The 27,051-nt window shown below is 40.8% G+C and overlaps 1 protein-coding gene across 20 annotated transcripts in view; it reads left to right on the top strand.

The window, feature by feature from the left end:
* Nucleotides 1-27,051, top strand: part of SULF1 (sulfatase 1) — a 191,385-nt gene that overhangs the window by 129,291 nt on the left and 35,043 nt on the right. For 13 of the 20 annotated variants that reach the window (XM_055298992.2, XM_055299002.2, XM_055299000.1 and 10 more), the window contains 7 exons: nucleotides 3,040-3,190; nucleotides 4,083-4,258; nucleotides 5,641-5,769; nucleotides 6,049-6,105; nucleotides 7,202-7,331; nucleotides 23,130-23,346; nucleotides 26,016-26,268. In XM_055298992.2, the coding sequence (XP_055154967.1) occupies nucleotides 3,040-3,190; nucleotides 4,083-4,258; nucleotides 5,641-5,769; nucleotides 6,049-6,105; nucleotides 7,202-7,331; nucleotides 23,130-23,346; nucleotides 26,016-26,268 (1,113 nt within the window). Of the gene's footprint in view, nucleotides 1-2,045; nucleotides 2,050-3,039; nucleotides 3,191-4,082; nucleotides 4,259-5,640; nucleotides 5,770-6,048; nucleotides 6,106-7,201; nucleotides 7,332-23,129; nucleotides 23,347-26,015; nucleotides 26,269-27,051 lie in introns of those variants that run through there. The other 7 variants (XM_055298995.1, XM_055299008.1, XM_055299009.2 and 4 more) reach the window with 3 other exon arrangements.

Raw genomic sequence — 27,051 nt, 5'->3', positions numbered from 1 at the left:
ATCCGGGAGTCCAAATTTGAGGCTTGTAATTTGCTGCAAGCTTCCCTGTTCCTCCAAGTGGGGTGGAGCTATGCCAAGCACATCAAGGTAACTGGTGGAAGATATAATTTCCCCACTGTGAGCCTGCATTTCAGTTCCCTATTGTAATTTTTATTTGTGTTGAGGTTTTGTGGTTTTAAAAAAGTCAACCAGATTTATTTTTAAATTAACCCAACCCAACATCAAAGGCAATAAGTAGAGGATGTTTAGGTATTATAAAGAAACCCTGTGTAATCTGTTATAGCTGTATTCTTTTTCAGGGCACGTATCAGTAAAATGGTTAGGGGCCTTTCACGACCAACTTTCTATATTTCTCTGACCTCGAACTACCCCCATGGGCGAAAAACCCTTTTTGAGGGGATTTAGTAGCCCCTTTCTCCTCCTCCTCAACCTCTTAATCTAATCCTGTTTGTAACGCAACATGCTGCATGAAGGATGAGAAACATGGGCTTAAGTCCCTCCCCACCTCCCTTATAACTGTGGTTTACTTTTAGATATGAAGAACTCTTTCAGGCCAAAAAAAAAAAAAAAGGGACCATTTGGTTCATGAATCATTTACTTTGGTAGGCAGGAGAACGTTTATACTGAAAGTTTATCTTAAGGATGACAGGTCATACGTGAATAGTTTGTTTTGGAATACTATGGATTTTTTCCAACCCAGATAATTACATGAGAGTTGCTTGTTTATTGGCTCATGGAGGAAATTCAAGTGCCTCTGTTCTAGGCATTTTAAGTGCTATGTATATATGGTGGTTGTTCCTCAAAACAGCTTTGGGTTTGTTTTTTGTTTCTTGTTGTTGGTGGTGGTTTTTTGAGATAGAGTCTCGCTCTGTTGCCCAGGCTGGAGTGCTGTGGCGCGATCTCAGCTCACTGCACCCTCCACCTCTCTGCTTCAAGAGATTCTCCTGCCTCAGCCTCCTGAGTAGCTGGGATTACAGGCGCCCGCCACCATGCCCAGCTAATTTTTGTATTTTTAGTGGAGACGGGGTTTCACCGTGTTGGCCGGGCTGGTCTCGAACTCCTGACCTCAGGTGATTCACCCGCCTGGGCCTTCCAAAATGCTGGGATTACAGGAGTGAGCCACCATGGCTGGCCCAAAACAGCTTTTTAAGAAAAGTGCTATTAACCCCATTTACAGATGAGCACATTTGAGCCACACCCTCTTTTCCACGCTTTAAATCTTGTCTCTTTCTTTAAACATGAGTTACTTACACTTCTGAGCATAACTGACACTTTTAGAGACAGTGTCTTCTAAGCTCAGTGTTATATTATTTGTGCTGCTGTGCTTCTACTGGGTAACCAGCACCCATCCTGGTCACCAGGGTAACTTTGTCAACCAAGAAGGCCAAGGATCCCAAACCAGCATTTCCTACTATCAAAAGAGAGGTTCTGCAAATCCACTGGCAGAAGAGAATACATAATAGCAGGTGGCATTTATATGACCCAGTGTGCATGGCAGTGTCCCAGCGTATCACCATGAATCTCAGAAACTCCAGGCTTTCCCCGTGGGAAATCCACACCACCACAGAACCAGTGGAGGACTCGGTCAAGACTCCTGAAATCAAAGAGCTCACAGTGACTGATTCTTTCCCTAGTTTTATAATATAAATAATGGCATGGGGTCACATTCAGCCGTCATTATCCATAACATTTCACTGATGGGATCCTCCTCAGACAGAGATTGGGAATCAGATTTCTCGGTCACAGAAACTGTCGCTCATTCTGTGAGGCTGCCTATTTGTAAAGTTGTGGTTCATATTAAAAGCAATCTCAGATGTAGGAAGCACCCCTCACTTTCCTTCTCATTAATTTTGTTAAAGAAAATGGGCTTTGGAATTCAGTCTTGTTTCTACCACTTACTAATGTTGTTAATTTGGAGGAGTTCCTTAACTTTGCCAAGCCTTGATTTTCTCAGCTGTAAAGGGGGAATAATAAACCTATTTTACAGAACAGCTGAGACAATTAGGTGAGTTAATGTATATAAAACGGTTTGCACAATACCCAACACATGTTAAACTCTCACTCAGTTTTTAATATTAACCTCTATGTGCTTAATAACTGAAGAAGAAGATTCAAATAGATTATAGTCTGTTAAAGAGTTCAAATATAAACAAATAATTATCAGGGTGAGAATTGCCATAGCATAGATATGTTATGTACCCATGGCAGAGCATGAGGTGGCAGCATCTAATGGTTGAGGGAGTTGGGTGAGACATCAAGAGAGGGTGACATTTTTTTGAGTACCAAGTGGAAGGCATGGGATACCACATGGATCTCTGCAGTAGATTAAATATAGACTTGAACTAACCTATCCTGGAACAATAGGACTATTTCCTTGTGGCTTACAGAAATTATTCCCTGCACCTATATTGATTTGTTTACTAAATGAATAGCTTTATTGGTAAACATGTATATTGTGGAAGTAGACTTGGTTATCATTCCCACAAGTCCAATTAAAGTAATGGTATCTATATAAAAACTCATAAAAACTAGATATGTAAGTAATCAATAAAATACTCTTCTCAAGTATTCAAGAGAAAAAAATGTGTTGAAATGATGATTCATCATTCCACATAACATATTTGTGACTACATTTAATAGCCTCATTAGCAGTAAAATTTTTATGAGTTAGCATCATATGAGAATATTCCCTTGTACCTTACTGAGACTTTATCTGTAGGTTTGTAACATAACCATAATTATCTTGGTATGTTTCTTACACATTTTATTCAGTGAACCCAAATGAACTTCTAATTACATGTTCAGCTGCCAGTCATGGTTTTATATGTTTGAATATATATACCTTCAGAGGATATTTGCTATTTGGGGTGGTGAAGACTTCATCTTCTTATAAATGCAAGCAGAAGATAGTTGGAAGAGGAAAATGTTTTAGCAGTGTCTCAATTATCTCTCCTTAATGATTATTTCACAACCTCGAGATATTTTCCTAAAAGACTAAGTAAGAAATATATAGTAAGATTCCTTTCTGGATATTTTCAGAACTCCTAGTTATAACTATGCACCAAATATGGATAAACACTGGATTATGCAGTACACAGGACCAATGCTGCCCATCCACATGGAATTTACAAACATTCTACAGCGCAAAAGGCTCCAGACTTTGATGTCAGTGGATGATTCTGTGGAGAGGGTAAGCACATGAACCTACTCAGTGATAGTTTTTGGCCCAGCTGCCTTTGTGTAGACTTATTCTTGCCAATCCTGTTTGGTTTTTCCCCCTTCATTTTCCAGCATCATTTTGAGAGAGAAAGAAAGAGAGAGAGTATGTGTTTAGTGGCTTAATCATCCTTCCCTTATCTTGTCCTCATTCCATCTACCTCTCCAGGCTTGGTTTTTTATGGATCCAGTAAAAAAGAGGAGAGAAAAATCAAATCAATGTAGATCAGGGGCCACATCCTCAAAGGCAATAAAGAATGATGGAGCTTGTGCTGAACTTGAAGTTAAGGGCCCCGTCTAAAGGAACAGCAATTACTCAGCTCCAGCTAAATTTTGCCATGTAGAAATGTGGATCAAGTATCAGCATGTCTTCTGACTTTTTTAAAGAAGCCAGAAACACAAAAAATTTTATTTGAAATTTTCTGAACTTTGAAACATAGTATAAGCCAAACAATACGTGCCCCAGGGTGGATTTAACTGGATCAGGTTCAGAAGCAGCCTGTTTTTAACACTTGGTAATTAGATATGTGATGATAACTTTAACAATGGACTTTCAAAGTACAACCTATAAAGTTTGATGGTAGAGGTTGTTGTGTGGGGTGTTTTTGTTTTTGTTTTACCAAACAAGCAAACAAAAAGCCTGTAAGTAGAATGTGCTGGATTCCAAAAAGTTACGTTTCAACTTTACCATTGGACATTTCCCTCCCAGATTGTAAGCAAATAGAAAATGTGGATAATGTTATTAAAGCAACTCTTGCCTTTTAAAAATAACAGGAAAAAGATTTGGGGGCAATCGTGGCAACACTATTGAGCATCATCTTATACCAGCACAATTGATTCTGACTTGTTCCTGTGCTGTATTTCAGCTGTATAACATGCTTATGGAGACGGGGGAGCTGGAGAACACTTACATCATTTACACCGCCGACCATGGTTACCATATTGGGCAGTTTGGACTGGTCAAGGGGAAATCCATGCCATATGACTTTGATATTCGTGTGCCTTTTTTTATTCGTGGTCCAAGTGTAGAACCAGGATCAATGTACGTATTTCTCTGTTTGCAACATTCAACTGTCATACCTCATGTGTGTCTAAGATAATTCAATTACCAGTCTCAGTATCTGGTTTCCTTTCATCCAAAACAAAAAAGGATGTGTGTAGGTTGGTTAATTTCAAAGATGAAAACCTTTTCCTCCCTGCCACATCTTAAATTAGCTCAAGTATACTACTTAAAGAGAAAGGAAAAATAAATGTATCAATGACTAATTCTCTCAAATTGACTGGAATCCATGTCTTTTTGGTCTGTGTGCACAGACAGGATGTGAACTTCTGGGATATCACCCTTCTTTGAATCAGAGATATGCTGTCATTAAAAAAAAAAAGAAGAAAAAAAAAAGAAAAACCCGACACCATCCTTTTAGTGTTTAACTTCTAAAAATTATTCCGAAAGAAATGTTTTTAAAAGATAAATGTTTAAAAGCTGGCTTTTCTTTTAAAGGAAAAAGAGCTAAAGGACTAGGCTGCTATTTCTGTCACTATAGGCAGGTCACTGCTTCTCTTTGCATCTCTATTTTCCCATCCTGAAATGGCCTTGCCTATTTTCCCATCATAAAATGGCCTTGCCAATCATCTCAGGATGTTTTGAATAAAATGGGATTGCACCCATGAAAGAATTATGGAAAGACTAAAAGAAAAAGTGGAAGTAGAATCCAGAAGCTGGAATGGCCCTTAAAAAGCATCTAGCCTGGACCCCTGATGTAACAGTGAAGCTAGGCAGACAGCGTCAGTGTCCATCTCAGATCCCTGATTCTGGAAGTGGTGACAGTGGGGCCCAGAGCCCAGATGTTCTGAATCTCCCCCATGTACCTGATGTGCTGCTGCATCATACTACATCCTGGAGAGAGGGCAATTGAAGTAAGAAGGGTTTCTTTGAAGAATGTTATTGTGCTTCCTAAGATTATTAGAAACACCCTGGGAATTGTCAGATCTATATCTAGAAGGTTTTATGTTTTAAGGACTAGGTAGCATAGACTGAATTCAACTGTAAAAACTGTACATCCTTTTTTAAAATATTGATTTTAAAGCCCTTGTTCAACGGAAAAGTTATGGACTATTGGGTTTTAAACAAAAGTATGCTTGCTGCAAAAACCCTGTATCAGGCTGCATCTTGTCTGGCGATGTGGTCAGCGCACGGGGGTGCAGGCATCTCTCCAGCCTGACCCTGGCAAGAGTCAGTTAATCTTGCTCAGCGCCATTGCTGTGATCACACACCCACCCTTGCGACACAACTACCCATGCCTAGGAAACCAGATGAGAGGGTGAGAAGAGTTGAAGGCCAATGAGTCACTGCTGTAGAAAAAGCAGCCCTAAGGGCCACCTTCCCCTGGCATTGGATCTCAGCCATCACCGTGTGCCCCTTTACAGAGTCCCACAGATCGTTCTCAACATTGACTTGGCCCCCACGATCCTGGATATTGCTGGGCTCGACACACCTCCTGATGTGGACGGCAAGTCTGTCCTCAAACTTCTGGACCCAGAAAAGCCAGGTAACAGGTGCGTCACTGTTCCTCCTCTCAGCCAGCCCCAAACACACTGAGCTCCAGCTGGTGCCCAGAGCCAGCCAGCAGCTGAAGACATGGAGGCAGAATATGCCTTGCCCACAAGGATCACCCCAAGCTGAGCATTTCTCAGCTGCTTGTGAATAGCATATTGATGGAGATGCAGTCATGGTCTGTGGGAAGTGAGAGGTGTTTCTTTAAATAAGCTGTTAGCACAGATCCATTTGGAAAAACGTCCAGATACCAATAGTAAATATTATCATTTTGCTTTCAGGTTTCGAACAAACAAGAAGGCCAAAATTTGGCGTGATACATTCCTAGTGGAAAGAGGGTAATTATTGGTTCCTGGGGTGCTTCTGGGAACCAGTCCTAGTGGGCAGCTCTCCCTGCTGGGTATTTTTTTTTCTCCTTGTTTTTGTTTACTAAGCATGCGGATTTCGTAAACCTAGTCATAAGATTGAATGGTTTGCTGCTTATTCTGTAGTGGTCAATAGAGTAATTATTGCTGGATCAGAATTGTAAAGAATAACCCTTAAGTTGGTTAATTGGTACAAAAACACAGTTAGATAGGAGTTATAGAATTTGATAGTATAGGAGTGAAGAATTGTAATGTTCCCAACACAAGGAAAAGATAAATGAGATGATGAATATCCCAATTATCTTGATTTGATCATTACACATTGTAGACTGGTATCCATATATCACACGTACCCCCAAAATATGTATAATTGTGAAATATCAATTTTTAAAATACCAAAAAAGCAAGAGAATGATGACTCCACATCCCCCAAAAAGAATAAATTCTCATAAGATTGGACCAAAGCCTTTATCGTGGGTGTAGATTTACTGTCGCATTTCTCAGTGCTGGTTTCGAATCAGACCAGTGGATTGAGTTGCTCTACCGTCCTCCCCACGTTCTTCTCTCAGCTGCCTCCAAGGCTTACCTGGCACCCTTCTTCCTACTTCCTGCTTCTTTTCTTTATGTGCCTTTCCTAGTTTTAAACAGATGAATGTATGCCATTATAATTACTTCCACTGTCACTTCTGGGTTTCCCCTTTTGGTTCATTGATGCCCATCGCCTTGTTTTTCTCTGTACACAAATTAGGAGAGAGAAAATATTTATATAATTTTTTAACAAAAGGAACTTTGAGCATGTAAAATGAAACATGTATGCCCAAATTTTGAAATTAATGCTTTTGGGAAGAATGAATCTTTTCCTGACCTCTCATCTTCATCCTACTCAGTTTGTCGTTTTCATAAAGGACCCATCAAATGTTGAACTCCTGTAGACAGAGCTTTAACGTCTATTTCTTGCTGTTTAAAGAATGTGGAGTCATGTGACAGGGTAAAAAAAAAAGGGGGCAGGACTCAGGGACCGTGATTCAGATCACTTCTCACGTACGAAGCTTTTCCCTTTTTGTCGAAGCAAATTTCTACGTAAGAAGGAAGAATCCAGCAAGAATATCCAACAGTCAAATCACTTGCCCAAATACGAACGGGTCAAAGAACTGTGCCAGCAGGCCAGGTACCAGACAGCCTGTGAACAACCGGGGCAGGTGAGTGACGCAGGCTTTCTTTACCACCAGTCATATGCTTCTCCATCTCTAATTTAGAAAATTGTCCACATATAAAAGAATGTACATTTGTGTATAAATAAGCTTTTCCTAGTGGCCTTGAGGGCAAGCTCACTGAGACACCTCTCTGCAGACAGAATTACGTAACTGGTTCAGGCTGGGCCTCCCCATTACTACTTGGGCTCCCTCCAGTTAAAAAAGATGATGATCTCAGAGAAAGTTCTATGCCAAAAGACACTGGTTTCCTCTGAGGAGAAGATTCCTGTTATAGTCCATGTTAACTAGTCACTGAAGAGTTGCCAAGAGGCTACTTAGTCAAAGCACAGGTGCATGCTGAGCCTCTTGGCAGTGAACCACCCCAAGAGACATGATGGGGCCTTCACCCTAGGCTAAAGTCAGATGTCATCTTACCCCCAGTAGAGGACAGAGCCTGTGACCAAGCTTGAGGAATGAGAAGAGAAACCATATTCTGTTTGTTTATTGTTCCTACTTCTGCTCACAAAGATTCTGGCATCAAATATTTCATTAGAATAGATCCTCTTCATTAGTAGAAATATGACTATAGGCCCCAGGGCTACCCAGAATACCAGTTATTATCAGTAAGAATAAAAGAAATGCCGTGTGATGAATTAACATTGCTTTTAAAGAAAGTGAGTATGTATGAATTTAAACCAGTTTAAAACCATTGATTTGAAATGCTCTTGATTGAAATGTATGCTATTAGCTAAAAGAAAATGCTGTGTCGTGACAAGAGGGACTGAACTTCGGCCCAAATCATTGCGGCTTAGAACAAAATCAGAGGAAAGTGAAAAATACTAACACGTAATGAGCATTTGTCTTACATCAGGCACGGTACACAGGATTTTGTAGCATTTACTCAATTTAATCCTCACATCTGTAGAGTGAGGTGTGCACTGGCATCCCCATTTTACAAATGGGCAGCTGGGATTCAAACAGGAGTTGTCTGATTCAAAAACTCAGGCCACTTGCTGCCTTCCAAGATAAGTTACAATAACCAGGTGAAGAGAAGTTCAAATCTTCTGTGAGTCTTTTTTAACTTAACTGACCTCTAGATACCCACACAATTCACCAACACCAGTTCAAGATGTCAGGCTCATGGAATGAGTAGGTAACAAAGTTATTATTAAAATGGCCTCACTCATTATACGCTTATTATACGGTATCTAGCTTGTTGAATAGACATTCATAATAAACAGCTTGATCCTTATACCCTGCATTTCCTCATGCTTTCTTGTACACAGGATTCCTTTGAAATAGAAAAGGTTAGGGAGGGAGAGCTGTTGAAGGAAGGGCTAAACCTAAGCCTTCACTACATTCTAGTACGTCTTAATTTTCAAGTGTGTAGTGGAGAAAAGCTGAGACCTATTCATTATATTTTAATTTGAAGTCTTCAAATCTTTCTTATGAAAGCTCCAAATATTATTATGAATAAAACCTCAGAACTGTTTTGTAGCTCTAAGATGATTTTTATGAGCTAGCCTCAATAGACTAATTTACTTTTATTCAGGAGTTGCAAATGTTCAGTGTTAAATATATCTCATGCAAATTGGTGATCTTGTTACTCTTTTAGCTCTAAGAGGTGAACATTATAGCCTTTTGGGAATAAGGTACACTGCCTACATTTCAGTGTATAATTTTACAAACCTCTCCATATGGCTTGCCCTAAAATTTTAATATATGTCCTAAAGGGCAAATGTAGCGTTAACTAGATTATGGTACTTTGGCACAAGCTTTTCATTCACGAACTGAATGCTAACTAAGTTACAAACTTAATTTTGCTTTTTCATATTTTTTGAACTTGTTTTGGCCCCATGAAATGCTTTCATATCTGGAATTTTCTTCCACTGTTTCATTTCTCTGTGAATCAGTCTGAATTTAGATCCATTACGTGGATATATGAGAACGTCAGCAATGGTCTCTTTTAGAAAGGCCTGAATTCGTGGAACAAAGAATTAGGCTATGCCCTGATGGTGATTTCTTTCTATAGAATTTCTTTACATTGGGCCTGAGTGAGCTTTAGAAGTGAAGACCTGGAGAGTATTTCTGATTGCCTCTAGCTTCAGTGTATCCACAGCACTAGTGAACTGTTACTCTAATCCCGAACCAGCAGAATCAGCATCCCTGAGAGTTTATCAGAAATGCAAATTCTCTGGCTATTGCAGACCTTCTGAACAAGAACCCCTAGGGGGGAAGCCCAGCAATCTGTGTGTTAACAAGTCCTCCAGGTGACTCTGATGCTCCCTAAAGTTTGAGAAGCACTATTCTAACCCACGCTTGTGTTTACCAGTGGCCCTCAAACCATAGCTTAGGAATCTAAGAACTTCAAGAAAATTTTGAGCCTGAATCTTTAAAGCAGTTATTGAATCTGTGGGTCAAACCTGATAGCTGTGTTGTGTGTTGTTGTTTTGTTTTGTGTGGGACAGGGTTTTACTCTGTCACCTAGGCTGGAGTGCAGTGGCGTGATCATGGCTCACCGCAGCCTCGCCCTCCTGGGCTCAGGTGATCCTCCTACCTCAGCCTCCTGAGTAGCTAGGACTACAGGCACACACCACCATCCTCAACTAATTTTTGTGCTTTTTTAGAGATGGGGTTTTGCCATGTTGCCCAAGCTGATCTGGAGCTCCAGGACTCAAGTGATCCACCCACCTCGACCTCCCAAAGTGCTGGGATTACAGGAGTGCGCCTCCATGCCCAGGCAGCTCTGCTGTGTTCTATCTACTTTTTGTATCTTGGTCTCTTGCTCTTTCTTTCTGGCTACTTTGAAGATTATCTTTTTTTGGCGACAGTATCCCTGACTTTAACAAAGGAAGAAGAAAATTCAGAATAATGACACTGAATTGTTCAGGTTCGAGGTGGCAGCGGAGGCTAGAAGTGACCTGCTTGGAATCTGCTCTTTCTCGATGTCCCTCCTGGCATCTGCCCTGCTTCTGTTCCTCTTAACAAGGTGAATGGCCTTCATTCCAAGGCAACACAGTCAGGTTTTGACACTCCATGGGGTACAAAGGGAAAATCAGCATGGCTAGCCCCATTCTCTTCACTCTTAATCCCAGAGATAGTGAATGCCCCTCTCCTACCACATCTTTGTGCTGGGTCACCTAAAGGTTGTTTGGTGGAGTCATTGTGGGTGCATGAGGTAAGTCAACAGAGGAAAGAGATCCAAAGGTTGGGGTTAGAATATCAGCCGCCACCACTTTCTAGTTGTGTCTTCTCAAATAGGTCACTTACTTTCTCCTGAGTCTCAGGTTTTCTATCTCTAAAATGGAGAAAATTAACCTCACCCTTGTGAGGATTAAGTGATATTATACATGTAATGTACTAAAGTGAGACTGAGATTAACTTTCTCTAGTGTGCGAATATTGGGTGTTATTATTATTCCAAGCCATCTTAACTGCTCTTTTCGTTCCTATGAAGCCAATAAGAATTAAAATGGGCTGAGGCCGGGCACAGTGGCTGATGCCTATAATCCCAACACTTTGGGAGCCCGAGGCAGGCAGATCATCTGAGGTCAGGAGTTTCAGACCAGCCTGGCCGACATAGTGAAACCCCATCTCTACTAAAAATACAAAATTAGCCAGGCGTGGTGGTGGGTACCTGTAATTCCAGCTACTTGGGAGGCTGAGACAGGGGAATCACTTGAACCCAGGAGGCGGAGGTTGCAGTAAGTCAAGATTGTACCACTGCACTCCAGCCTGGGCAAAAAGGGTGAAACTCCATCTCAAAATAAATAAATAAATATGAAAAGAATAAAAATGGGCTGGAATCCCAGAGACTTGGCATCACTTCTTGACTATGTGAACACAACAACCAGTGGGGACTAATTAAGACAACATGGACATATGTGTTTGCATTACTTCCACGTTCCTGAATTAATATGTGACGGAGTGTGAATTCCCACCACTCTCTCAGCTGGGCGTTACACCCCCGGGCACGTTTATGTACAGACACTCCCCATCGCCCTACACCATCACACACATGCACATGTGCATACTGAGGTGCAAATCTCAACCTCTTTCTTAAAGCATGTTTGTTCCACAGAGAACAAAGAGCAGTGATGCTAGATGCTGGCGGCACGTTAAACTCACCTGGGGCTGGGCACTGCAGCTTATGGCTTACTCCCATAATCCCAGCACTTTGGGAGGCTGAGGCAGGAGTTCTAAACCCCCTAAGCCCAGGAGTTCTAGACCAGTCTAGGCAACCTAGGGAGACACTGTCTCCACACACAAACAAAATAGCCAGGCATGGTGGTGTATGCCTGCAGTACCAGCTCCTCAAGAGGCTGAGGTGGGAGAATCGCTTGAGCCTGGGAAGTCAAGGCTGCAGTGAGCCATGATCGTGCCACTGCACCCCAGCCTGGGCAACTGAGTGAGACCCTGTCTCAGAAAAACAAAACTAAAATAACAGAAAATAAAAAATAAACTCACCTGGGTGGCACTTGAAAAATGCTGATGCACACCCCAGACCAACCAGGTTAAAAATGTCTGGAAGTGAGGCCAAGGAATCTGTATTTTTTAACGAGGTTAAGAATCACAGGCCTAGAACCAGAGAATGTCAAAGTTTGAAGGAATCTTAGAAATCTTCTAAGTTGAATGGTATCATTTTTCTGATAAGGAAATTTAGGTCCAGAAAAATTAAGCTACAAACCCAAAGCCAAAACCTGCATCTCTTCACTTCACGTTGAGTACTTTCTTCCCTGTAATGTGCTGCCACTGCAAAATTGCAAGACAGATTTTCCCTTTGAAACTATGAATGGCAGTTGCCACTCACGGTGGTTCTCAACCCTGACTGCACATTAGAATCATATGGGCAGCTTTAGAAATGCTTATGTTTAAGTGCCAACCCAGACAAGTTAAATCAGAACCTCTGCGTATGAGACCCAGGTACCAGTGTTTTTTCCAAGCTCCCCTGATGATTCCTATGTGCAGACAAGCTTGAGATCCATAAATGTCAAGTGAGCATTAATGGGTTGGTTTTTCTTCTTCCCCTAGGCATAGGTATTGACGTCTTAAATAGGAGCTACATAAAAGAGAAATTCCCTGGGCATCCGATTTTGAAATACACTTTACATATTATCTGGCATTTAAGTGGAAAAAAGCAGCCTGCTTTGTTTTGATAGGGCAAATATCACGTCCTTTTGATGAGTTGTTGAATTCCAGCATCTTTACAATTTAGTTTGCCTTTCTACTATCGGATCAATATAAAATTAAACATTTGTTTAAAAATCTGTGAGGACCCCTGCATCAAGCAAGCTGATGCTACTATAACGGAAATAGAATGTGGTTTGTTGAGTGGAAACTGGTTTAGCTCCAGGATGGATCTTTGTTCCTATACAAAACTTATCTCTCTGGCCATATATCCTTCTGACCCTTTGTGACCAGCTGCAGAGCATGAATAATAAGACATTTGCCATCGAGATCCTCCTAGAATTGTTAGTTTTCCAGAAGCAAACAAACCTGTTTCCCAAAACTCACTGAACTCTGGTCAAAATGGCAGCATGGCTCACAGATATCTTCCCCTGGCTAAGCTGATTCCAGAGGGCACGTCCAGAAGGATTGAGCTCCCAGTGCCATCCTCTTACTGAATTCTCCTCTGTGTCTGGGTCCATTGTGGACCGCTCAGCCTTTAAACCTTGCTTCCTGCCCTCTTCAACCCATGCTGAAGCTCGTGTATGAACAGTTGTGCATCTAATTAAATCTTTGGCTTCTATGCATTTTTTCTAAACAAGTCAAAAGAAGACAAACATGAGAATAGGCATTTTACTTGTAAACTGTGTAATACAGCCCCATTCTGCTTAATTTGTACTGTGTCTTCTTTTCCACCATTTCCTAACAGCCCACCCTAGTCAGGTCCTCCTCTATGTTTCTTAAATGTTACATGTGAATCCCACTTTCTCACTTGCATGGATGTTGTTACTTCTCTTTCTCACCTAAGGCTCACCTGAAGACTCATACTGCCTTCATACCGTTCTCCTTTTCATCAGTATCCTGATCAAGGTGCTTTGGGATTACATCCTGGATATACCACTTTCTTGGTATTTGACTATGTGCAAGTTTCTTAACCCAACTCTGCCTCAGTTTCTTCATCTGTAAAATGGGCCTCATAATAGTTCTTGCCTCATAGGTTGTTGTAAATATTATATGAATTAAATGTATCAAGCATCTGGGACAATGTCTAGGACATAGAAAGCACTCAACAAATGCTGGTTGTCAATCATCGGCCAAGATCAGTTTACTAATTTCATTTTCTAGGAATTACAATAATCACACATCTTCCAACATTCCAGTGTTGACTTTTACAAGTGATTATCTAGATTAAAATCTATAATAGGTAACATTTCTCTCTCTTCTGCTTCTCTCTTTCTGTTTTCCCTCCCCCTCTCTTTCCCATCTCACATCATCTCAAAGAAAACAGGCCAGGAGATAAATCCTCCTGGCACAAGCAACACTATTTCATATTTGTAAGAGAAAATTTGACAATGACTTGAGCTAAGTAGCAGTTTGGACAAAGGTGTGAATATGGTCTTTGTATATTCCCCAGTGTTAAGATAAATATTTTAAACACATGTCCACACGCAGGTAACTTTTTTATGATGTTCATGTTGGCATGAATACTAATCAGATTACCACAAAATTACTATACAGTTGTGACATTTCAGAGAACATGATTTGACCTGCATTATTGCCAAATCCATGTCATAAGACATATGGTAACCAAGAACTAGTGTGTGTTTATGTATAAAATTAAGCTTTCACTGCAGTGCACCTTTGAAAAAGTTGTAGCCAATTTTTAAAATTTTTCTTTTTATTTCAATAGTTTTCGGGATACAAGTGGTTTTTGGTTACATGGATAAATTATTTAGTTAGATTTCTGAGATTTTAGTGCACCCATCACCCAAGCAGTGTATACTGTACCCAATTTGTAGTCTTTTATCCCTCACCTGCTTCCCAACCTTCCCCTCTAAGTCCCCAAAGTTTATTATATCATTCTTATGCCTTTGTGTCCTCATAGCTTAGCTCCCACTTTTAATACAATATTTGGTTTTCCTTTCCTGAGTTACTTCACTTAGAATAATGATCTCCAGCTCCATCCAAGTTGCTGCAAAATACATTATTTTGTTCCTTTTTATGCCTGAGTAGTATTCCATGGTATATATATATCACGTTTTCTTTATCCACTTGTTGGTTGATGGGCATTTAGGCTTGGTTCCATATTTTTGTAATTGCTAATTGTGCTACTATAAACATGCCTATGCATGTGTCGTTTTCATATAATGACTTCTTTTCCTTTGGGTAGATACCCAGTAGTGGGATTGCTGGATCGAATGGCAGTTCCATTCTTAGTTCTTTAAGGAATCTCCATACTGTTTTCTGTAATGGTTGCACTAATTTACATTCTCACCAGCAGTGGAAGTTTTCCTTTTTGCCACATTCACACCAACATCTATTGTTTTGTTTTGTTTTGTTTTGACTTTTTATTATAGCCATGCTTGCAGGAATAAGGTGGTATCTCATTGTGGTTTTAATTTGCATTTCCTTGATGAGTAGTGATGTTGAGTATTTTTTCATGCTTGTTGGCTGTTTGTGTGTCTTCTTTTGAGAATTGTCTATTCATTTCTTTACCCTACGTTTTGATAGAATTATTTGTTTTTTTCTTGCTGATTTGTTTGAGTTCCTTTGTAGATTCTGGATATTAGTCCTTTGTTGGATGCATAGTTTGTGAATATTTTCTCCCACTCTGTGGGTTGTCTGTTTACTCTGCTGATTATTTCTTTTGCTGCGCAGAAGCTTTTTAGTTTAATTAGGTCTCATTCATTTATTTTTGGGTTTTTTATATTTGCTTTTGGGGTCTTAGTCATGAGTTCTTTGCCTAAGCCAATGTCTAGAAAAGTTTTTACAATGTTATCTTCTCAAAATTTTATAGTTTTGGGTCTTAGATTTAAGTCTTTGATCCATCTTGAGTTGATTTTTGTATAAGGTGAGAGATAGGAATCCAGTTTCATTCTTCTACATGTGGCTTGCCAGTTTTCCCAGCACCATTTATTGAATAGGGTGTCCTTACCCCAATTTATGTTTTTGTTAGCTTTGTTGAAGATCAGTTGGTGGTAAGTATTTGGCTTTATTTCTGGGTTCTCTATTCTGTTCCATTCCATGTGCCTGTTTTTATGCCAGTACCATGCTGTTTGGTAATTATAGGCTTGTAGTATAATTAGAAGTCAGGTAATGTGATGCCTACAGATTTGGGTTTTTTTGCTTAATATTGTTTTGGTGTAGCCAATTTTTGGGTTTTTTTTTTATTTCTTACTCATGAAAATGGATACAAGTAGGCATAAGTAAGAACAGATAACAACATCCTTAACCAATCTGAGAAATATTTGCAATTCAAAATGCAGAAATTCTGATGATTATTTAGCAGATACTTCAGGAAGGAAAAGCAACCAGAGGTCATCTAATATTGCACTAAGTATTTTACATGGAAAACTGTTCTATGAGATACATATTATGCCCATTTTAGATATGAAGAGACTGAAGCTCAGATGGGAAAATAACTTGACCAAAGTCACACAGCTAGAAGAATGACAAACCTGAGTTCAAACCAAGATCTGGGTGACTCAAAGCTTCTGTCTCTCTCACTAAATAATAATTATTTTGTACAGTTTACCACCAGAAAACATTAGCTTGCCCAGGATTGGATAAACCTTTTAAAGGCCAATTATAGTACTGCTCTAGGTTCATATAGTACATCTTTTCCTTAGAACTTCAAAACACTCAAACAATCTATTCTCATGACTATCCATGAAGTCAGGAGGAGCAAGTATTATTTTATCAGATGTGAAATCCAGAAGAACAAAAAGATTCTGCAATTTGCTCAAAGCCATAGAGTTAGCAGCAAAAAAAAAATTAAATTAAGGTCTTTGAATCCCAACCCAATACTCATCTCCATTAAAAATGGCTACCTCTTATCAAGTACACATTAGATCACATTCTTTAAGTAATAAACCGTGTGTGGGTGTATGTGTGTAATAATAATAATAATAGCAGCTGCTTTTGTTGAGTGCCTGCCACGTGCTGAGTTCTTCACGTGTGTTATCGCTAATGCTCATGACTCTGCAAAGGCTAATGTGGCATAGCTTACTTGCTCAGGGCCACATAGCCATGTGATAGAGCTGGTGTTCAAATCCAGGCTTTTTGAGCTTGCAAATCCAGACTTTTTCCTTTAAGCCACACCGATGAGTAAAAAACACCATTCCAAGTCCAAGACAGAATATAGGTAATATTCACTACTACAAAATCCTATTTCAGTAAATGACTTGTGACAGCACTCTGGGTTGTAGTGAGGATTAAATGAAAAATTCATAAAGAGTGCTCTAGAGCAGTACCTGCTATCAAGCAAGAGTTAAATAAATGATCATAATCATGGTAGTCAAGATGATGATGGATGAAATTGTTTGAAATACATTTGACATGTTTCTCATTAGATTGGATTCCACCAAACTAGCTGCACACTATTTGTATCCTGATACCAGAATTGCCAGCCTTCTCTTCTTCATCAGGTGTTATTTATATACAGGCAGATATAATCAATCAAAAACACTAACACATAATTACCTAACCGAGTGATTCTGTGCTGAGATAACTTCTGGGAATGACTCAGGAATATGAGACATGGCCCTTGCCCTTAATTCCAACTTCCAGCATAGTTGGAAAGGCTAAAAAAAATTATAACAACTTAAGAAATTATTTAAATAGTTTTATCCAGCACCTCACCCACAGTTGGCGTGCAGAAATATTTGTGGAATGACTGTGTGCTAAATTATTGGCACAGACTGATAAATCAGACAGAAGGAGAACGGAAATGATGTAGTTGCAGAAAACAGGAAAAGAATTTGCAGAAGGAATGAACCATCAGTGAAGATGGAGACGATCGGATTTGGCAATTAACTGATTTACTGATAAACTTCAAGAGCGTAGATAATACCAAGACAGTGTGACAGCTATGTTTCTGCAAGGGCACTTGTCGAACAAAGCTCATTTCTGAGGCTGACTCCACACATCCCATTAGCAGGTGCCTCACCTGAGCTCAGGCTTTCATCTGATTCTGAAACTCTCCTGCAATGCAAAAACCATCTCTTCTCATTATTTTGACTATTTAAATGGCTTGCTGCATGAGTTTCAGAGCAATTCTTTTAAAAATTCTCTTTTTCTGCCTCCCTCTATAAACTCTCTAAGTAAGATCGCCACTTTAGTTGCAGCTATTTCAAGGTTTTATTGTGCAGTCGTAAAAATTGTCATGATATCGAGTTCTAAAATGGCTGTGGCAATGTGTGGTAATTACATTTCATTAAAATTCCTAGTATACTTGCCAGTAGGAAGATTTTCAAAGCCTCTAGTTAATTACTTTATCTAACAGGGTCTATGACTTTTTCAAAGGGTCCATGGTAGAAAAAATAATTGACATTTTTGTTCGTGGCTCTTGCTTTATCCAAGTATGTGTGTAGATATATGTGTATATGTAGTATGTATGGATAATATGTTTGTATGCATGTGCGTAGACATATATGCATATATGTATGTATATTTGATTTCATATGATACGTCATCATAGCCAAGGACAGTGCCAGACATCCAGTGTGGTTAAATTCAACTCTTCAGGAAGGAAACACCTTTTCCCTTCATCTCTATCCCATAGGAAACCAACAAGGAATTTGGCTAATGGGAAATTCAACTAGGATTCCAAATAGCCTAAGTCACTAAAACTTCTGCCTACACCTTTGTGTTCTACAGGAATCTACTTGTACCCTCAGCTCCTCCAGGGCAAAAACAAACAAAATAGGCAGAATTCTTTGAATGCATTGTGATTATAAAAACCACAGGTTTTCACTATAGTCATGTGCTTTAAAAATTAGTATTTGTACTAAAGTTGATATAAATTGGATCCACAAAAAGACTAAGGCCATTATTTTTCAAGAATATATATATATATATATATATTTTTTTTTTTTTTTTTTTTTTTTTGAGATGGAGTCTTGCTGTGTCACCCAGGCTGGAGTGCAGTGGCTCAATCTCGGCTCACTGCAACCTCTGCCTCTCAGGTTCAAGCCATTCTCCTGCTTCAGCCTCCCAAATAGCTGGGACTATAGGCACGCGCCACCACCTGGCTAATTTTTGTTTGTTTGTTATTTGAGACGGAGTCTTGCTCTGTCACCCAGCCTGGAGTGCAGTGGCGTGATCTTGGCTCACGGCAACCTCCACCTCCCAGGTTCAAGCGATTCTCCTGCCTCAGCCTCCCAAGTAGCTGGGACTATAGGCGTGTGCCACCAAGCCCAGCTAATTTTTGTATTTTTAGTAGAGACGGGGTTTTACCATGTTGTCCAGGCTGGTCTTGAACTCCTGTCCTCAGGCAATTCACCTGCCTCAGCCTCCCAAAGTGCTGAAATTACAGGCTTGAGCTACTGTGCTCGGCCTTTTTTTTTTTTTTTTTTTTTTTTGTATTTTTAGTAGAGATAGGGTTTTGCCACATTGGCCAGGCTGGTCTTGAACCCCTGACCTTGGACAATCCACCCTCCGTGGCCTCCCAAAGTGCTGGGATTACAGGTGTGAGCCACCACACCTGGCCTCAAGAATAAAATTAGCCATATTTTCCTGTCTGATAGAAGACGGAGCACCTCTTATGCTTCCACTTGGCTGTGGATTGTGAATTCACTAGCCAATTATTTTGCTTCTCTAGGCATTAAGCAGTCAACTCTTCGTTTTTAAATGCTAGAGGCAGAGATCATCCAGGTAGATGGATAAGCCTTAAACCGTTTGGATTTAAGACAGATATACATACAGACAGACACTCAAATGCTACTAATTCCCAAACTTTGCAAAGTTATGAAAAGTTATTTATTTTGGCAACACTTTCCCCGGCAATAATTCTATATAGCATATAGTTATATGTTAATGGAGTTGTCTGTCAGTTTCTGAGCCCAGGCTGTAGTGCAGTGGCATAATGGCATGATCTCAGCTCACTGTAGCCCCGGCCTCCTGGGCTCAAGTGATCCTCCCACCTCAGCCTCCCTCCAAGTAGCTGGGACCACAGGCATGTGCCAGCATGCTTAGCTATATATACCACAGGCATGTGCCAGCATGCTTAGCTATATATGTATTTTTTTTTTTTTTTTTTTTTTTTTTTTTTTTTTTTGTAGAGACAGGGTTTCACCATGTTGCCCAGGCTGTTCTTGAACTCCTGGGCTCAAGCAATCCACCTGCCTTGGCCTCCTAAAGTACTGGGATTATAGGTGTGAGCCACCACACCCAGCTCTGAGAACTTTTTTGATCATTTCATGGCACATCCTCAAGCTAATTGGATAGCCATGAATGCTATAATTGGGTCTGTGAGTGCCACAAACCCAGGCCTGGAAACCACTGATCTCCACATTAAATGGCAGAATCATGAACAGGCCGCATGCAGTTTTCAGCTAAGTCAAAATTCTGTCACTTATCAACTAACTGTGGAGACAGCACAAAGATAACTGGTTGCACTTAAATAAAGCACATAGTCCTGAAAGCATAGGTGCACTGATAGTATTCATCCATCCAACTGAAGTCATTTTCTGACCTGTTTACATCAGTACATTTCTAGACACAGCTTCCTTTGCACACACCACCCCCACCAATTACACGCGTCCCTCTCAAAGACCCATGCATCTGAGCTACTTAGACTTAAATATATCCCTCCTGCCTTCCCCATGGAATCCAGCTGCAAAACTGTCCAGTAAGCAGTTGCTAATGTAAAGCAGTGGCCTGAACTCCAGCTGCACATTAGAATCATCTGGGGAGCTTCTGAAAGTCCCAGTGTCCAGCCAAATTTGAGAACCACTCATCTGACCTGACGTCCTATGTTCAATTAAGTTGACTTCACAATTTTTAAGTTAAATCATCTCTAACTTAGTCCTTAGGCTGTTCTTGTTTGTGTTGCCTTTTTGCGGCTTTGTAAGTAAAATCCACCCTCTGTATCCATGGGTTCTACATCTATGGGTCCAACCAACTGCCGATTGAAAGAATTGAAAAAAGATGATTTCGTCTGTATTGAACCTGCATAAAGTTTTTTTCCTGTGATTATTCCCTAAACAATACAGAATAACCACTAATTACATAGTATTTACATTATATTAGGTATTACAGGCAATGTAGAGATAAAGTATACAAGAGTATGTATGTAGGTTATATGGAAATACTACATTTTATATCAGGGACTTGAGCATTCGTGGATTTGGGTATCTGCAGGGCATCCTGGACCCAATTCTCAGTGGATGCCGAGGGATGACTCGTTAGTTGCCTGTCTGTCCCTTGAGCTCCTGCTTCTCTGGATGAAGATGTTAAACGTTCAAGACATCCTAGCCAATCCACAAAAAAACGTTGTACCCTGATATGGCTTGAAACAACCAAATTCAGTAGTACCAAGAGTATAGGGGGCTAAAGCAAAATCATAGAAGAAGTCCTGTATCTCTAGGATTTGGGGATTATATAGTAGAAGCCAAAAAGCAGCTCTGATAATTCAACATATATTGAAGACATACAACGCCCTTAAGAGAAAACAAACCATGGCTCTGCATCTTGGTGCATCATGAATAATTGCATGTCATTTTGTACACGAGTGTCAGTTATCGGCGAAGCCATCTGGGACCTTTGGCCAAACTTTACCTTGCAGTAGGACACTTTGCAACCAAGATATCACCCCAAATATGGTACTGGTACAAGAGGGAGGTATGAGATCCTTTTAAATGATGCATGAAAGAACATCTTTTATTTAATAATTATTTATTTATTTGAATATATTTGAAAATATGCATGGCACAAAAAAACATAATTTTACAGTGCAGATAGTATTGTGCTGTCCATAGTTTAGAAATGCACCCATTTAAAGAAGAGTTTCTCACTCTTTAACTAGGTATGAACAAAAACAGTAAAGGATAAAGATAAGTTTCAGTAGATAATAGTACACAACTGATAGACCTATATGGAAAGGAAAAAAGACAAAAGTTTGATAACACTATATTTTAACTCTGTGACAACTGTGGCCAACTTAAAATTAAATATTCTTTCTGCCTCCCAAATTAATTTTGTAGGGAGAAGGGGGAAAATAAAATGTAAAATAAGTTATTCAGTCTTTAAGTAAGATGTGGAGGATCCCAGGAAACGACCCCCAGGGTGAAGAGCTATTATTTCAGCCAGGTTGAGATTCAGTAAGTGCAAGGACACTTAGCCCGGAGGCAGTGTCATATTTACTCAGATATAAGCCTGCAGCATCTGTGGCAGGCCTATTAGAAGGCTCAGTCTAGAAAAGTCAGTGCAAGCTCCCCACATGTGTCTGTTGGGAAGTGAACTCTGTCTCACATAGCAGCATGCCCACTCTCTGCTGAGTGTGCAATTGAAACTGCAGAGTTCCCTGATCCCCTTCACAGGATGGGCAACAGGGATGTGGCACGCCTGCTTGGTCACCACCACTGCTCAAACCCCTGATGAGAGGGGGAGCACGCAGATGGGCAGGTACAGGAACCAGGGCGAGTCCTTTGGGCTCCAGCCCTGCGGTAGCATCTAGGGGCGGGTGCCTACGGCCCCAGTGTTACAATGCTCTTTTAACCTTGCTGTCTGCAGACAGCTTGTTAACCAGTTCAATGGGCCCTCTGCCTTTTGACAAGGGCAGAGGGCCAATATGACAGCTTTCCGTATCCCAAGCTCTTGCCCAGCTCCTGGAAGAATCAGGTCACGCACAGGCTTGAAGGATGAATGAGTGGTGGAGGTGGCTCTCAGTGGGACGGATGGGGAGCCAGAATCGGGGATGAAGTGGGATGATGATCTTCCCCAGTTTGGCCGCTGGATGGCCACACTCCTCTCTGACCACCCCCAGCCAAGCTCCTCTCGGTGTTCAGACATTCCTCCTCTTCTGTCTTTCTCTGCCACCTTGTTCCACCATTCGTCTGCTTGTCTCCTCATCTCCTTGTCTGCTTCTGGAGCCTGGGTTTCAGGGTTTATATGGGCACAGGATAGGTGGCATGGCAGACGAAAAACAACTTTTGGGGTGCAAAAACAGGAATCCCTGTCCCCATTTAGGGCTGTAGGTTCCCGGGCTTGAGGGTGAGGCCTTTGCCAGGAAACTACCTTCTTCTTCTACCCAGTGTTTCCCTGTCTCCTGTCCACATCACAATGTTCTTAGAAGGATAAGAAAAGACACAAAAGAAAGCCTGACAAGTTTGCTAATGTCTGTCTGGGGTATATGAGAGTCGGCTCACCCCATGATGGGCTCCAATTAAACTCATCTCTGTCTTCCTCATGTGCTACTCTTCCCTGGCTCACATTAGAAATTCAGGAGCGGAGAACAAAGCAGCCAAGTTTGTTTTTCCAGAGCAAGAGAGGTCTGGTGAAAGCAGTCCTGACAGCTGCACTGTGTGTCTTGGTGAACTAACGGCTTTTACATGTTTCATTCAAGACTGTTTAGTCTGCATGCTAAGGATTTATATATCAGTTTTTGGCTCTAGTGTCATTGAGGTGGTTTGATTTCCAATGATTTCGTTGTCATCTGTATTTGCCTACAGTGAAAGAAATAACTGAGAGTCGAGTTATTGCAGGGTCACTTAAAAGCTTGCCTTTCTTCATTCACTCTCCTTAATGATATTGCCAGTGCTTCTAAAAAAAAAGAAAAAAGAAAAAACTAAGGCAGCAGCTCTTAATAAATAACACCTGGAGCAGAATCAGTAAACTGCTTTCACGTTGGCTTTTGCAGAAGTGGCAATGCATTGAGGATACATCTGGCAAGCTTCGAATTCACAAGTGTAAAGGACCCAGTGACCTGCTCACAGTCCGGCAGAGCACGCGGAACCTCTACGCTCGCGGCTTCCACGACAAAGACAAAGAGTGCAGTTGTAGGGAGTCTGGTTACCGTGCCAGCAGAAGCCAAAGAAAGAGTCAACGGCAATTCTTGAGAAACCAGGGGACTCCAAGTAAGCCATGCTTTTGTGACCATCTCCGTGGTGGCCTAGGGCCTGTGGGAATAAACAATAGAGAGACGAAAGGGTTGCTCCTTCCACATTTTAGATATTATCGATGCATCGTTTTCAGGCTAAAAGCACATCGTTGCTCTATTTAAAATAAGAAAGCTAAGATTAATGTGACATTTTGCTTTGTAAACATTTTCACTTAAGCATAGAATGAAAATATAGTTTGTAAAAACACCAGATGCAAAACATACGCACACATAAAAGAGTTTATAAAATGGTTATTTCAAAAGGTAAAGGATATGGTTTCAGTCCATTTTATTTTACCGTAATGCCAACGTCTCCTGATTTGTCTGTCTGAAGTTGCTTTTAAAAAATAGTAAATAGAAGATTTCAGTGTGTATGCATTCAATTTTAAGAGGAAAAGCATAAACACTTTTTTAAGGCATATATTTTAATCTCTGTTTTAGGACAATATATATATTTTTTAATTCTGTCAAATCGTTGGATCTTGTTGACTGGCAGGGACAAACTAGTTGCATTCAGTATGAAAAACACTTCCTAGCACTTTCTTAATAGCTATGAGGAACCTATGATTATATAAATGTGAAAATCCACGGGCTGACACCTTCCACGAAAGAATGAATCTAGTACCACCTAGTGGAGTAACATGGAAAATGACTCAATTTTATGGTGATTTCTTTCTATACTGGTTTGGAAAGAAGCAATTTAAGTAAATTAAATTCTTTGTCAAAGATTTGGAAATCAAATCACACACTAGAACAATGGAGGCCTGAGAACAGGCATTTTTATTGTAGACTCCACAATATGGGCTTTAGGGCCATTTGCCCTGATATTTCATCCAAAATTGTTAAGTGTTTTCCATGTGTATATGGACATTTGTTTCCAAGTCAACAATTTTTAACGAGTTTTAAAGGAATCCGTAAGCCAAAATACTAAGAATCTTTGATTTGGGAGACTTTTTTTATTCCCTAAGAGAAAAATTTCAGGTCTAATAACTCACAGAAAGATATCAAATTTCTGAAAATCAATAAGGCCAGGCGCGGTGACTCACACCTGTAATCCCATCACTTTGGGAAGCTGAGGCAGGCAGATCATTTGAGGTCAGGGGTTCCAGACCAGCCTAACCAAACTGGTGAAACCCCATCTCTACTAAAATTACAAAAAAATTAGCTGGGCATGATGGCACACTCCTGTAATCCCAGCTACTTCTCGGGAAGCTGAGGCAGGAGAATCGCTTGAATCTGAGATGCAGAGGTGGCAGTGAGCCAAGATCGCACCACTGCACTCCAGCTGGATGACAGAGCGAGACTACATCTCAAAAAAAAAAAAAAAAAAAAAGAAATTAATAAGGGACGAGGACCCCGCCATGCTCTTTTTTCAGAAGCTGATTAGCAACATTCAGTTTAGAAGTAGGAGTGCCCTCTTCTCTTCCAGAAAGTTCGACCTTGTTTCCCAGGCACTGGGCATAAGGCACATTGATTTTTCAGTATTAGACACAAACACAAGTCTAGGGCAGCTCTCTCAAACAGTATGGAATCTTGTGTATTTGAGAGCAGGAGTCGGTTTTCACCCTTTCTGCAAGGATGGAACTCGTAAGCACTCTTATTGACCCCCCTACTGTCACGGAGGTTGCTCCCTGATCTGGAAACTGCAGGATTCTGCTGAGAGGTGTCTCAGAAGCATGACAATTCTGATTCCACAGCCAGTATGCCCCCCTTCTTTCTATGTTAGCAGCAGGCTAGAGAGATAAGGCCAGATGAATATGCCTCTGCAGAGCTAAAAGCCTCCAGTGTTTGCACATTAAAGTTCTTATCTGGTACACATGAGCTCTTGAAAAGGTTCCATAGTCACCAGAAAGCATGCTGCCCTCTCCCCATCCCTGCCCACCCGCCACCTGCCTTAACCCTCCTCTGCCAGGTAGAAAAGTGAGTTGGCTGATGAAAGCATTAACAAAATTTAATTCTTCTTAGAGTAATCCTCTACTATTTGTACAAATAGAAGTTGTCTAGAGCATTTGCCTCTTTGAAAAAGCAGCCCAATGTAGTGGTAAGACTTCATAGTCTGAGAGATTATAGTCCTAGCTCCATAACCTTGCAAAATGTATTTGACATTCAAAACTTCAGTTTTCTCATCCATAAAACAAAGATGAACCTGTATTGACAATCTGATGTTTTTGTATGTAAGGGTTTTTATAATAATACCTGTCTTTCAAGACTCTGGATTAGAGATAAATATGGAGTATATAATACATAGCAAAAGCTCAATAAAGGATAGTCATTATTATTAACACCGTAATTGGGAATATGGTTTTATCCAAAAAAATAGCCTGAGCAGTTCACGCTGAAAACCAAATGTAGAAGTTCACAGCCTGCCATGAATAAAAAGGATCCTAGAAATCACCTGGACTAACCCCTCACTTGACGGATGAAGGGCTGGAGGCCCAGAGAAGCGTGTCATCCATCACATTGCCAGGCAATGGCACTGCCAGAGCAACCTCAGCTACCGTGAATTGCAGGCACCATGATGCCGCTCAGCAATGCAGCATGGACTGCTTTCTCCTCTCCAGGATCCCTCCTGGACCAGGTGATCACTTTCCTCCCTCATAAGCTACAGCAGGGCATCCATAGTAATGTATCTTCCCTTACTTCTAGAGTACAAGCCCAGATTTGTCCATACTCGGCAGACACGTTCCTTGTCCGTCGAATTTGAAGGTGAAATATATGACATAAATCTGGAAGAAGAAGAATTGCAAGTGTTGCAACCAAGGAACACTGCTAAGCGCCATGATGAAGGCCACAAGGGGCCAAGAGCTCTCCAGGCTTCCAGTGGTGGCAACAGGGGTGGGATGCTGGCAGATAGCAGCAATGCCGTGGGCCCACCTACCACTGTCCGAGTGACCCACAAGTAAGAAGGCTTTATTTGTTCACTAGGGTTGAGTCCAGAATTACCACCACAACACACTATATTACCACCATTTTGCACTTGGCAAAAAAGCAGTATCACTGACAATACGGTGCCCGAGGGCTGGCCTACGCAGCAACTGGGGGTTAAAGAAACAATGAGTCCACGCAATCATAGGCTTGGACACGTGCTTTGGGTTTGATTTCACATTAAGACTGATCAGCTAGGAATCCAGCCAGAGTAATTCACATTAAGGCTGATCAGCTAGGAATCCAGCCAGAGTAATTCCGTCACATCTTGACTTAGCAGGCATGGAGTTCATGAGCCTAAGCAGTTACCTTCGCAGGCATCTAGAAAACAGATGGAAACAATTTCAGAGCTGGAAGTTCTTCCATGTTACACGATCACTGTCACTTGGAGCAGTTGTGTAGTCACAGCCTCAGAAACGAAACACAGTCCAAGGGAGGACAGTGAGTCCCAGAGACGCTTCCAGAAAGATGATGTAGGTTACGAATGGATGTAAGACGTACAAACATCTAACCCGTCCCGGATCACAGAGAGGGCCTTGGAAGTCAAGGAGACAGGGAAGGGAGACGATTCCCTCATAGGTTGAACTCACTTTGTTCTGTGGCTCCTTCCAAAGTCTACTTACTCTCTTGATTAGGAAATGTTTTCTTTCTGAATTTATTAGCAAGATCTTTGTTTTCTCTCCCTAATTGTATCACTTTGAGGAGATGGGGCACTGTACGCTCTGCCAGGATTTTTATCTCTGAGGCTCTGGTCTCC

Source organism: Symphalangus syndactylus, chromosome 11 (assembly GCF_028878055.3).
Source record: "Symphalangus syndactylus isolate Jambi chromosome 11, NHGRI_mSymSyn1-v2.1_pri, whole genome shotgun sequence".
Taxonomy (NCBI): Eukaryota; Metazoa; Chordata; class Mammalia; order Primates; family Hylobatidae; genus Symphalangus; species Symphalangus syndactylus.
This window is presented reverse-complemented; position numbering and strand designations above follow the sequence as displayed.